General features: G+C 50.4%; 2 protein-coding genes across 5 annotated transcripts in view; both read right to left on the bottom strand.

The window, feature by feature from the left end:
• Nucleotides 1–4225, bottom strand: part of MYRF (myelin regulatory factor) — a 51357-nt gene extending 47132 nt beyond the window's left edge. Inside the window, exon 1 of the mRNA XM_063158313.1 lies at nucleotides 4180–4225. Coding sequence (XP_063014383.1) covers nucleotides 4180–4210 — 31 coding nt within the window. The 5' untranslated portion in view covers nucleotides 4211–4225. The remainder of the gene's footprint in view (nucleotides 1–4179) is intronic.
• A 633-nt stretch (nucleotides 4226–4858) lies between these two features.
• The window catches only part of DAGLA (diacylglycerol lipase alpha), a 62615-nt gene continuing 55366 nt past the window's right edge, over nucleotides 4859–12107 (bottom strand). For all 4 annotated transcript variants that reach the window (XM_063158319.1, XM_063158320.1, XM_063158318.1 and 1 more), the window contains one exon: nucleotides 4859–12072. In XM_063158319.1, coding sequence (XP_063014389.1) covers nucleotides 11145–12072 — 928 coding nt within the window. In that variant the 3' untranslated portion in view covers nucleotides 4859–11144. The remainder of the gene's footprint in view (nucleotides 12073–12107) is intronic.

Genomic DNA, 12107 nt, shown 5'->3' with positions numbered 1-12107 from the left:
CTGGGAATAATGTCCATGAAGTTCCGAGTTCTCGGAGCGCCGGGGCCCTGCCAGCCCCAAACTGTGGGGCCTTTCTGCTGCGGGCCAGCCAGGGCACAATGAGGGATTGTCCAGCCCCACATCCCAATTGAGAAGGGCAGATTCTCCGGGATATATAAATATATTTATCCCGCTCCCACAGCTGTGCAGTGACCAATTCTTCTCCCGGGAGAGGAGGGGGATTGAGGATTGGGGACAGTAATGGGTCTATTATTTCGGGATGGAGAGAACGAGCCCTTTTTTCTCCTCTCTCTCTCCACATTAAGACAATTGTTATTCCTTGCTCCCCTTGTTCCTGCTCTCAGCCCCCCGTTTCGGGCACAAGCTGCGTGGGAAGGAAAGGAAATTAAGGGAAAATGGATTTTTCCTGGGAAGCTGAGCGCCAGCCTAGCCTAAACCCTGTTAGATGTTGGTCTGTAATATTTTACTTAAATAAAGTCAGAATTGGATTGGATGATCCTTAGAGGCCTTTTCCAACTCAGGATATTGAATCCTAGAATGCATGATTCTGTCATTTAGAATCCTGGAATCCATGGAAACATATCCCATAATCTTATGGATTCATAAAATCATCATTTGATTTGTAGAATCACATTCCATCACTCTGTGATTTAGAATCCCAGAATCCTGGAATGGTTTGCCTTGGGAGTGAACTTAAAGCTCACCCATGGAATTCTTCAGCTGGTAATAGCCCCAGGCCATGAGAACCTGCTTTCCAGAGCCATGTCCCTGTGTCCTTCACCCTGTAGGACATTGGGAAAATCCCATTTGGGACTCACCTTCCTTGCAGAAAGATCCCAGCATCCAAAGGGCAGATTTCCACACCATTTTGACTCATATATCCAACAGAATTGAATATTTGGGATATATTCTTGACTGAGAGTATTCATCTTCCTCTTCTATCCTTGTCATTCCCATCCACTCCCAAAAATTCCCTTGTACTCAACTTTATTTGCACTAAAATCCTTCTTTTTATATGGCAGGATGACTTTAACTGAGGATAACTCAAAGCAACAAGTTCCTTCCTTAATTTCCTTCTCCACTGAAGGACAGATTCCTAGAACTGATCTTGAGGGACAGGTATCATGGAATCCTGGAATGGTTTGGGTGGGAAGGGACCTTAAAGCCCATCCAGTTCCACCAACACTTCCACAAGTTCCTACCTGTGATGGCATTGAACCATATATATGGGTCCAAGGATGATCAAAAGATTTGGGAAAGGATCCTGAGCCCAGATTTGGATCTCTCTGGATTGACCATGTTAGGCTTGGCCTGGGATTCCCCATCCTAAAGTGTAAAATCCTGCTGAGCAACTAATTTACAATAAAAATAGCACACTTCCCTCCCTTCCTTAGGGACAATGTCAACATTCCCACATCCCAACCTCTCATGAGACAGCTCCAGAGTGCCACACACCCCTTAACAGAAAGGAAAATCCCTTTGGGAATGGCTCATTAAGGCTTCAAATCCTCAAATTTGAGGGTTCTGCCCTCACAAAGGGGCTGCCATTTCCAGAACGCCCTCCTCTGGACATATCCCTAAGGAATCTTTGCTCCTTCCCATCTTTCCTCCTCTCCTGGTGCCTAAATCGAGGTATGGATGATCCACATCCTTCTCACCTGAGTTTTCCTCCTGCCTCCCAGTCTCCTGCTCAGCTCCCACTCCCAAGGAATACTGCTCTCTCCCTTCCCAGACCTGACTAAAAAGAAAAGACCCATTGGAAAAACACACCAAGGGATGGAGCCAACCTCCTCCATATGAGGTGGGAAGAAGGGAGCTGGGATGGTCCAGTGAGCTGGGAATGCAGCACTTCAGGGATGGCCTTGTGTGATCCCTAAAGGATCTTAGAGAGCTCTGAATCCCAAAAAATCCAGAGTATTGCTTTGATCCATAGGGAGGCAGCTCCAGTGGGTCCAAACGCACTCCATCACTGGTTTTCCTTTCTCCTGCCCTCCACATTTCCCACATTTCTCTCCCTTCCCAGTCCCCTCTGGGTCATGCTCCCTGCAAACCCTGCTCTCCCTGTCCCACATGGCTCGCAGCAGCACGAGCCAGGAAGGGGTGCAGAGATGTTACTCGGGATATTGCTCATGGAAGGTGCGGCCGGGGCTCCCTCCGGCGCCGAATTTCAAAGTCCAGTTTCTAACAAAACAATAATTCAGGAATTTCCCCCTCCCTTACCCCATCATCCCTGCCCACATCCCAACCTCCAGCTGAGACTCCCAGGCATGACTGGAAGGATTTGGAGTCCATTTTTAAAGTTTTTCCACCTGCTCTGAGCATGGACACCTCAGTCTCTGGAAGGGCGCCGGAGTCATTGATCTGGCTTACATGAGGCTCAGCTGAGCCGGGATCATGGATCCAGAGATATCCAATGGATATAAGATTGCTCCTGGTGGGACCAAGTCCCAGAGAAGCTGTTGTGTCACTGTTGGAGATGCTGGAATACTTGGAATCTCCTACTCACAAACCACCCCAATCCAGGCACAAACTCCCCAAATCCCAGATGGTTTGGGTGGGAAGGGACCTCAAAGCTCATCCCATTCCATCCACTGCCCAGGTGGCAGGGACACCTTCCACTAGCCCAGGTTGCTTCAAACTTTGTCCAACCTGGACTTGTCACTTCCAGGGACGAAGCAGCCCGAGCTTCTCTGGGAAATCCTTTCCAAGCCCCAAGGAAGCTCCCACCCCGCTGGAGGCGGAAGCAGAGCAGAGCTCCCTCGGTTATCTCCTCCTGGCAGGAGACCTGTGTGGATCAATCCCTGCCTGGTTACCCATTAACTCCAAGGGTTTGTTCCCAAGACAGAGAGAACACCTCCATTAAATCATCAGGGAACAAAGGAACATCCTCAGGAAGGAACACACATGTCCTCAACACTCCGGGAAACCTCTGGAGCTGGAAGTCCAAGCATACAACCCAGGCCTGGAGCAGGGAACTGTCACCCACCCACTCCCAAGAAGGACATCCAGGCTCTATGGAAAGCCCCTGTCCACTCTACCAGGACAAACAAGGCCACAAGGGCTGCATGTGCTTTCCAAGGAAGTTCTGTGGCAGGAAGGAGGAACACAGATTGCTGGAAAATCCAAGGAGACATTGCTGAGGAGGCAGGAAAATACAAATGCTGCTGGAACAGGCCAGGAATTACATTCAGACCATCACCCTCAGATCACCTTTCCTTTCCCTCTTTTCCAATGGAAATACAACCTGGAATCCTTGGAAAACCCTGAGGAACTATTTGTGCCATGCTAGTTTCCATTGAATTAACAATTAGATCCCAGCTTTAGTTAATTAAATATTCCCATTATTTCCCTCCATTTTCTTTGTTTGCTGGGGAACACTTCAAAAATTGTTGGAAAATTTGGGGTTTTTTTTTTCTGTAGTTCTGGATATTTTCTCAATGGATTGGAAACAACTTTTCTCAATAAACTGGGATTTTTTCCTAAGGCCACCAACACACCCAGCAGCCGGAGAATCTCCGTGGAAAACACGACTACATCCCCAAGGAAGGCTGTTAATAGGTTTTATAGCAGCATACCCCACTCCTGCTGTGTCCACATCCATATATTTTCATCCTTAAAAACTGAATTAAAGCAGCCTCTCCTAAACATGGATTATTCCTTGTTTATCCAAGGATAGCAGCCAGAGTTGGATGTTTTCCTTCCCCAGGAGAGGAAGGGTTTCCAGAAGAGCCAATATGCTTTTATGAGGCTGATATAGCTCTGAGTAGGGAAAAAAATCCCACAAAACCATCCCAAAACATCAGGCACTTCAACATTCCAGCACTTTTTATAGGCATTTTTATAGGAACTCAGTAGTTCAGCCACCTTTGAGCTCTTAATTCCCTGATAGTCCCTTCAGGAGCAGCCATAAAAAACAATTCCAAGCAGCCATTAATAGGATTACACACTTCCAGGCATTCCTTTTCTCCCTGGATTTCTCCTGGCTGGTCAGCAAGCTCCAGGACTTCTCCTGCCCTTATTCCCCAATGCTGTAAGCCATAAATGCAACTTTTCCCTTTTCCAGAATATGAATTATGTGGAATTATTCAGCTGGGACCAGCCCTCAGGCAGTGAGATCCTGCCTTACAACTCCAGAGCCATGTCCTGTGGGACACTGGGAAAATCCCAGTTTGGACTCACCCGGCCCACAGAAGGATCCCAGCACCTCCATGTTGATCCAAAGGGGAGATCTCCACACTGTTCAGGCTGGAAAATCCAATAGATTGAATATTTGGGATATATCCTCGACTGAGAGCACACGTGCTCCCCTTCTATCCCTGTCATTCCCATCCACTCCCAAAAAAATTCCCTGTTTGCACTAAAATCCTTCTTTTTATAGGACAGGTTGAATTTAACTTGGAATAACTCAAAGCATCCAGTTCCTTCCTTAATTTCCTTCTCCACAGAAGGAGAAATTCCTAGAACTCATCTCAAGGGACAGGGATCATGGAGTCCTGGAATGGTTTGGGTGGGAAGGGACCTTAAAGATCCAGTTACATCCCTGCCATGGGCAGGGACACCTTCCACTGCTTCCAGGACCACTTCCAGCCTGCTCCAACCTGGCCATGGGATGGCAAATCCACAAGGTCCGGATGTTCCCCTAAGTGTTTTCCCACTCCAGAGGCTGAGATCCAGAGCAGAGAGAGCTGGAGAAGAAACAACCAACCCCCAGAGATTCCCAGGATCCTTCCCAAGTGCCACACCCCCAATTCCTGGTGTCCTTCCCACCTCACTCACCACCCTTCAAGGCAGAAACTTCAGGCAATTCCCAACCATCCGTGTCCAGGACATCCTTGGGAACAGTCACATACTCCAGCCATGCTTCCAACATCCATTTTATACAGAGTGCCATAGAATATACAGAAAATTTATATACATCCATGTTTCTGGAATTAGGTTATAATTCATCCGATCTTTCTTTACAGCGGGATTAGTTCAGATCTTTCGTACAGAGGTACAAAAAAAGTCACGTGGAGAATGAAGGGCACATGAGGAGTGCTTGAGTTTCCTTGGAATCTTCATGCTGGGGCAGCTCGGAGCAGGGATTCAGAGGGCAGCATTCCCAGGATGAGCATGTGGACACAGGATGCTGGGCTGTTTCCCCCCCCTCCAGTTGCATATCCAAGTGCTCCAAGCCCTGCCAGAAGCAGTGGGAGTGCCTCAGAGCTCCCTGGAAGGGGCTGCTTCTCCCAAAAATGCCAAAGGCTTCAGCTCCAAGGAGGCAATTAGGATCCAGCAGGAAATGAATCCAGAGGTATCCTGCTCCGAGCTGCCCCAGCACGAGATGGGACACAGGTGACAGGCAGGAAGGGCTTTTCCAGAGAGGCAGAGCCAAAGGAAAAGGGCTCACAGGGCTCAACATTCCAGACAGGGAGGCACAGCCCATCCCCAGATATCCCTGTGCCAATAGGAATTCCACACAGTGCCAGGACAGGAGCTCGAGAGTATTCCCTGGACTTGTGGAGGGAAAGGTGGGAAGGTGGAGCTGCAGGTGAGGCCACTTTGCCACCACCAAGCGCTGGGGATATCCCAGGAAAGGAGTGAGGACCCAAAGGGTGTGACAGTGTCCTAGGAAAAACCCCTGCCAGGACCCCTCTGCACACAAACTTCCCAAAAGTGGATATCCCAGCAGGACAGGCCTTTGCCATCCCAGCTGGGACTTCTGACTCTGAGCCATTGGAACTGCACAAAGCCCAGGATGGGAAGCAGGGAAGTGGAATCCAAAGAAAAACCAGTGTCAAGGCTTGTTCCTGTGCTGCAAGGATTTTCAGGAATCAAGAGGTGAAGACAGGGAGTCATTCCTCATCCCGCAGTTGTGTTGGGAAGGTGGGAAAGTCAGGACATGCAGCATGGTGTGACACAGTGACATCAGAGGGATTGGACACAACAAGGAAAGCTGGAAAAATTCCCAGGGAGCTGCTCCAGAGCCAGGGAGAAACTTGGTGTGGGTTGGAGGAAATCGCCTGCCTCAGGTCAAGATTTGCTTTTGGCACTTGGATACGACCTCAGGCAGCAAGGAAAAGTGGGAAGGTGTGGGAAGTCCTGGCTGAGGCAGAATGGGAGAGCTCAGGAGCAAGGGCAGCTCCTGCCAGGCCTTGGCCACACTTCCATACTCCCAGAGAAGTGGGAAAGTAAGGTGGGAGATGTCTGATCCCAGAAACTGGGACCTGAAGCCAGGGAGAACAAAGGCACAAGAGGTATGAACTCAAAAAAACATGGAAAAAACAATGGGAATGGAGACAGCAAAGCACTTGGAGGCTGATGATTATTCCCGATAACAAAGCAAGGAATTGCCCTAAATCCTTGGCTATTTGGAATTTCCAGCCCTTTAGCAGCTCCTTGGAGCTGGAAGAAGGGGAAGGACATCAGTCACTGCTGATCCAGCCCCCTTCCCATCCCTCTCTGCATCCACAACCTGTGGCTCTGACTGGAGAGCAAAAGGTTCCAGACTGAATGCCAGCTTCCAGCTGCAGTGTTCCCTCCTCTCCTTCTTCCCACAGCTGCCAAGGATGGGCTGTGTTTGCCTCCAGCAGGATCCATGCAGCATTGCTTCCTCCACACAGGAGCCATGAGAGGGAGCTTTGGCACAAGAAATGAGGCTCTTCCTGAAATCCAGCAGCTCTTCCCAAAAATCAGCACTGCACAGGATCTGGGAACAAAGCAATGAGCCCAGTTCCAGGCAGTGCTTTCCAACTGCTTCCTCCAGAGGGATTTCTCAGCAGAGGTGCTGCTGGAATTCCAACCTTCCCTTTCCTGCAGCACTGTGACACTGCAAACAGGGATCACAGAATTCCAGAATCATTTGGAAGCTCCCACCTGCTGCCATGGACAGGGACATCTTTCCCTAGCCCAGGTTGTTCCAAGCCTTATCCAACCTGGCCTGGAATATTTCCAGAAATGAGGAATCTACACCCCCCTTGGCAATGTTACTCAAAGGCTGCAGTTACAACCACTATTCCTAAACCCATTGGAATTAAATATTCCTGCTCCCATCCTGCAAAGCCAGAATGTCCTACTGCCAAGGGAAGAATATCCCAGAATGGATAGGGACAAACCCAGCATGGAGGGGAGCTCCAGCCCAGCAGTTCCCAAGGCAAACACAGAAGGGCTCTGCTGCCCAATGGAGGCTCTTGGATACAGCCTCAAAACACAAATCCAAACACACCCATTCCAGCAATAATTAATCCTACCTAATTCCCATTGCCAGGAGTAATCCTGATTATTCCTATGTCCCAATTTGTAAATGAAAGCTGCGTGGGCGAGTCCATGGAAATATTATCTGCCTGCAGGAAAAGAGCAGCAAAAGCTGAGAAAACATCAAAGTGCATGGAGAATGTGTTAGATATTCATCCTGCATCCCCACACTTGGAGCTTTTCCTCCTTCTTACGTGCCCTTGGAAACAGATTTCCCACTTTAATCTTGCATGGGACCATCAACTGCTCCTGCAATCTAGCATCCTAAAAGAATAGAACTGGGAATCACTGGAATTCTGTAACCACACTCCCCACCCTCTGCCATGCCAGCCCTCTGCAGAGACCAAAGTACCTCCCACAAATCCTGTTTGCTTTGGAAAAAAAGTTCCTAAAAAGTTCCAAGAATCTCATTTAACTGCTTTGGGATAGTTTTCCCATGTTTCCCATGTGCTATCAAGGATGTGGAATGAGCCATCAGCACCCTGAGAGAAGGGAGGGATGAGGTGGCTCCTGAAATAGGTGAGAAGCACAGGGAGCAAAGAAAAGAGGGAAGGTTTTAGTAGGAAATGAATATTCCAAATGGAGAAGGCAGCCCCCCTGGAGAAGAAGCAATGATAAATATTGGAAAAGAGCTGGTATATCCTCAGCACTGCAGGATCCTTCCCAAATTTTTGGTACTGCTGCAATGAAAGCAACAATAAAATCAATTTACTGGTGCAGAAGAGCCTCAGCTCCATTCCTCTGCCAAGAAACTCTTGGAATACCAACACTCAGCAGTGTTGGAAAGGACCTTTAAAGGTCACTCAGTCCAAGGAAGAAGGATCAGAACGGATTTTAAGGATGAGGCATGGAATGGGTGACCTGTTGGTCAGTCTGGGGTGTCAGGCACTTCCAGCACTGCCTCTGCACAGGGTGGAACATCCTGTTGGAATATCATGGGAATATCTGAAGATCAGAAGGCACAAAGCTCAAGAGGAAGAAGCAGAAGCCAAAAGATTTGGAAAACTGGAGATGCTTCATGTTCCCAAAGACAGAGCAGGAAGAGAAAGCAGGAAGTGTGTACAGTACAGATGAAGGAGGTAGCTGCAGCTTTAACATTTATTTCAGCATTCCAGGTGTGCTTTTCCAGGAGGATATGGGAGATCAGCCTTTCCAAATGCCCAGACAGCAAAGGAGTGATGGGAATGGAGACATGGAATGCTGGGGATCAAGACACAGTAATGGGGATCAAGACACGGAGACATTTAAAGCAGAAATAATTCCAAGAATGTGAATTTCATTTGAAAGGACTGGGATCAGATCTGTTTGTCAACAAAAACCAGGAATTACCCATGATAGGATACAATGAGAACCTTTGAGGGGTTCTTTTGTGCCTTTACTCCTTGACCTGTGGCAAAGCTCCCAGGAACTACATGTTTCCAGGTTTTCCTAAGTCCAGTAATCACAGAGCAAAAAAACTGCAGCATTCCAGACTGCTTCCTGTCAGGGCAAGGGAAGGCCATTCCTATGGGATACAGTTCCAATGGCACAAAGAAGGAAACAGTCACCCAAGGACTGAGTCTTCCAGGACACAGCAGAGGAATGTCAGGGAAGGGACTTTCTAGTGCAACATTTGAGCCATGGAACATCAGCAGGTTCCCACTGGAATCATTTCAGGAGGGAGATATCCCACTTTTCCTCACCTGGAGGCACCTCCCACCAGTAGTTCCATCTAATCCCAGGTATCCATGTTGCTCCCAGGGACAGAGATGATAATTTTCCTTAGTGCTTTAAAGTGCTTTGCAGATCCCAAGCTCTGCCTTAGTGCTAAGGGTGAATTCCTGCTGGGAATAAGGGCAGGAATGAGCTCCTTATCCCAACTCCTGGGCCAGAAGGGGAGCTAGCCCGCTAGCCCCAGCCTCCCTGCCCCTCAGCTCCCCTTTTCCCCTCAAACCTTCCCAGATTTTTGTGCGTATTCCCAAAAAATCACCTCGGTAGTGTTTCCTGAGTGCAGGAATTCCTCCTTACCCTGTGCTGTGCTCCCAAACCACCTGCTCCCTGCTCCTTTTTTAAGGACCTACAAAACCAAAAAGAACTTCTGGTTGCTCAGAATAAAAGGATTTTTCCTTCTCCAAATCCCTCTGATTCCACTCAGGGAGGGAAAGGTCACCTTTGGAACCTTAAACCACAGGAATAATGTTTTCCTGGCCGCTTCAAGCACTTCTGAAGGCTCTGAAACGGGTAAGGAGCAGGGGCTGGAGCATCCCACGCTGGATGGAGTGGGATATCAGCACTTGGACCCAGAATCCAGTGGAATTCCGTGCACCCAGGATTATTTACATGAATGCACAGTGGTTATAAAGTGCTCCTCAATGGCATTGGATCCCACTGGCTCCCAGGGAGCACAGCCCTGACCCATCCCAGCGCTTCCACTGCCCACAAGGAGAACAGGAAGCCTGGGATTTGCCAGGGGCTGAGCTCCTGGAAAGCACAGCATCCACCTACAATGGAAATAGCACTGCTAAGGAGGGGAAAGGGGAGCAACCACAGGATTCTAAGGAAGTTAAACCAGGAATTTTTTTTCCAGGGAGCTCCAGGGAGAGCCATCAGTAACTGCTGAGCTTTGAGGGGGAGTTGTGGCAATTCAAGGCCTTTTCCAGGTCCCAAGAATGTTTCATTTCCTACAATAGGTAGTTTTCCTCCTGCTCCCATCACTGGAAAACCTGCCTGGAGAGGCGGAGCAGGCTCCTCTGGGCCCAGAGGCTCAGGTAGTTTTTCCTAACTTGCTCAAGCTTTCCTACATGGAATTGTGCAGGTGGGGAGAGGGGGCAGGCAGTTACCCCCAGATCCAAGCCACTTGGGAAGCAGGGGGCTTGGAATTCTGCCTGCCATCCTCTCTTCCCTCAGTCCCCAGAGGGAACAGCATGGGAAGGAGAGGATGACCATGAATTTTCCTTCAGGAAAGCCTCCCTATTTCCTTAATAAATACCTTCCAACCAGCTCAGCAGCTCTGTAAACATACAAGAGATTGCAACACTGGGAAAAAGTCCATCTTTTCCCTGAATTCCGAATGAGAGAGGCTGGCACCGATCCACTGTGGATGCTGCATATGGGTGGTGTGAGGACCCCCAGGGATCCAGGAGAGACTCCCAGACTCCACAGGGGACTGGAAAATAATGCCAGGTGCATCTTGCAGTTGATCCATCCACATCCATGCAGCTCTGAGATGAGAATCCTGGCAGTCCCACGGGAATGTCGCCAGCTTAGGGGGGTCCAGGGAACCGAGGAGTGATGGGGGTGATATCCAGGAGAACTTTCTGCCAAAGGCAGAGGGATTGGGCTCTTGGGAACAGCGTCCTTCCCTCTCAGGAGTGCTCAGGGGAGAGAAACCACGGTGCCAGCCCCATTCCTGCTGCGCCTGGCCGGGAAGGGGAGACTGGATTTGGGGGGAATACAGCCCCAATGGCTTTAAAATAGGAGTGTCCTACAAAAGCAATCCCCATGGAAGTGTGCCGAATTGGATCTTGGGCCGGATCCGTGGTAGTGCAACAGGGCCCAAAGTCTCAATCCGCTCATTTCCCATAACCACCGGCTCGGTCCCGAGGAGAGGGATCTGGCCCGGCTCCCTCCTGCTTCCATCTATCCAGGTATCTCACTCCCAAACTCAGCAGGTGCCCCAGGGCAAGGAATCTGCCTCTGGAATGAGACAGGCTGAGGTAGGGAACTTTAGTGCCTCAGACCCTCTCAGGCCCCGCGGGGCAAAGCTTCTCCCAGCTCCAAGCACAGGATTCCAGCACAATCCATCCTCCAGACACCACCACTGGGTCACCCCAGAAAGGATTTTTCCAGCTCTCTCCTCTGATCCCAACTGCCCGATGACAGCCTCCTCCATGGATTATCCCACTGGGATCATTCCACCCCTTTCCCCTGCACTAAAGGGCCGAAATCATGAGGTCGTCCTGCTTGGCAGGGCTGGTTACGTGTCCAGAAGGGGTGGAAGTCCGGATTTTGTCCGTGGCCAGGCATTCCTGGCTGCTCACACCCGTGGGAGTGATATCCATGAGTTCTCCGGATGAGCTAAGGGGGAAGGAGGGCGACACGGAGATTCCCGACGAGGGATCCGTCGAGCCCGCAAACAACCTCGGGGGCTTTGGGACTAAGTTGGGCTCGTACTGTGCCCTCAGCAGGATCTCCTGGTCGCTGACGGATTTGGGAATCTCCGCAAAGTCGCTGGAGCTGTCCGACACCATCATGCAGTAAATGTCCTGGAAGGAGCTGCTTTTGCTGTCCAAGTTGAAGAGGCTGTCGATGAACTCGGCGAATTCCAGCACCTGGGGACTGGGAACGTCGGCCAGGCGGCCGTTGTGGAGCGGGGGCTCTTCCCGCGGGGACGAGGACGCGCGCTCCCCGTCGCTCCCGGTGCCCTCGGCGCTGCAGCGGCGCTGGGGGGTGGTGCCGCCGCTGTTGAGGACGTTTTCTGGGGGCTGCGTCTCCTGGGAATGCTTGGAGAGGCTGTCAGCAGCCAGCAGCTCTGTCCGGGAGCTGAGGGAAGGGTTCTCCTCAGGGATAGCGGGGTCTATATAAAAGCAGTGGGTCTCGTCCTTCTCCATGACAGCATGGAGGCTGGGGGAGCCCCGGATGCTCCGGAAGCCGGAGGAGCGCCGGGAATCGAAGCTGTAGATGGATTCGTTGTCCGAGAGGCTCTCCATGGTGGCCAGAGGGGCGCGGCGGTCCTGGAGCTCCACGGAGAGACGTTCCTTGGTGTCCAGGAGAAGCAGCTCCACGGGGTCCTTCTGCACGGGAGAAAGCGGCTTCGTCTCATAGAACCCCTCCAGGCTGATTTCCGAATGGGATTTGCTCCTGCAACGGGAAACAGAGAACACGAGGCTGCAGAA

Source organism: Melospiza melodia, chromosome 6 (assembly GCF_035770615.1).
Source record: "Melospiza melodia melodia isolate bMelMel2 chromosome 6, bMelMel2.pri, whole genome shotgun sequence".
Taxonomy (NCBI): domain Eukaryota; kingdom Metazoa; phylum Chordata; class Aves; order Passeriformes; family Passerellidae; genus Melospiza; species Melospiza melodia.
This window is presented reverse-complemented; position numbering and strand designations above follow the sequence as displayed.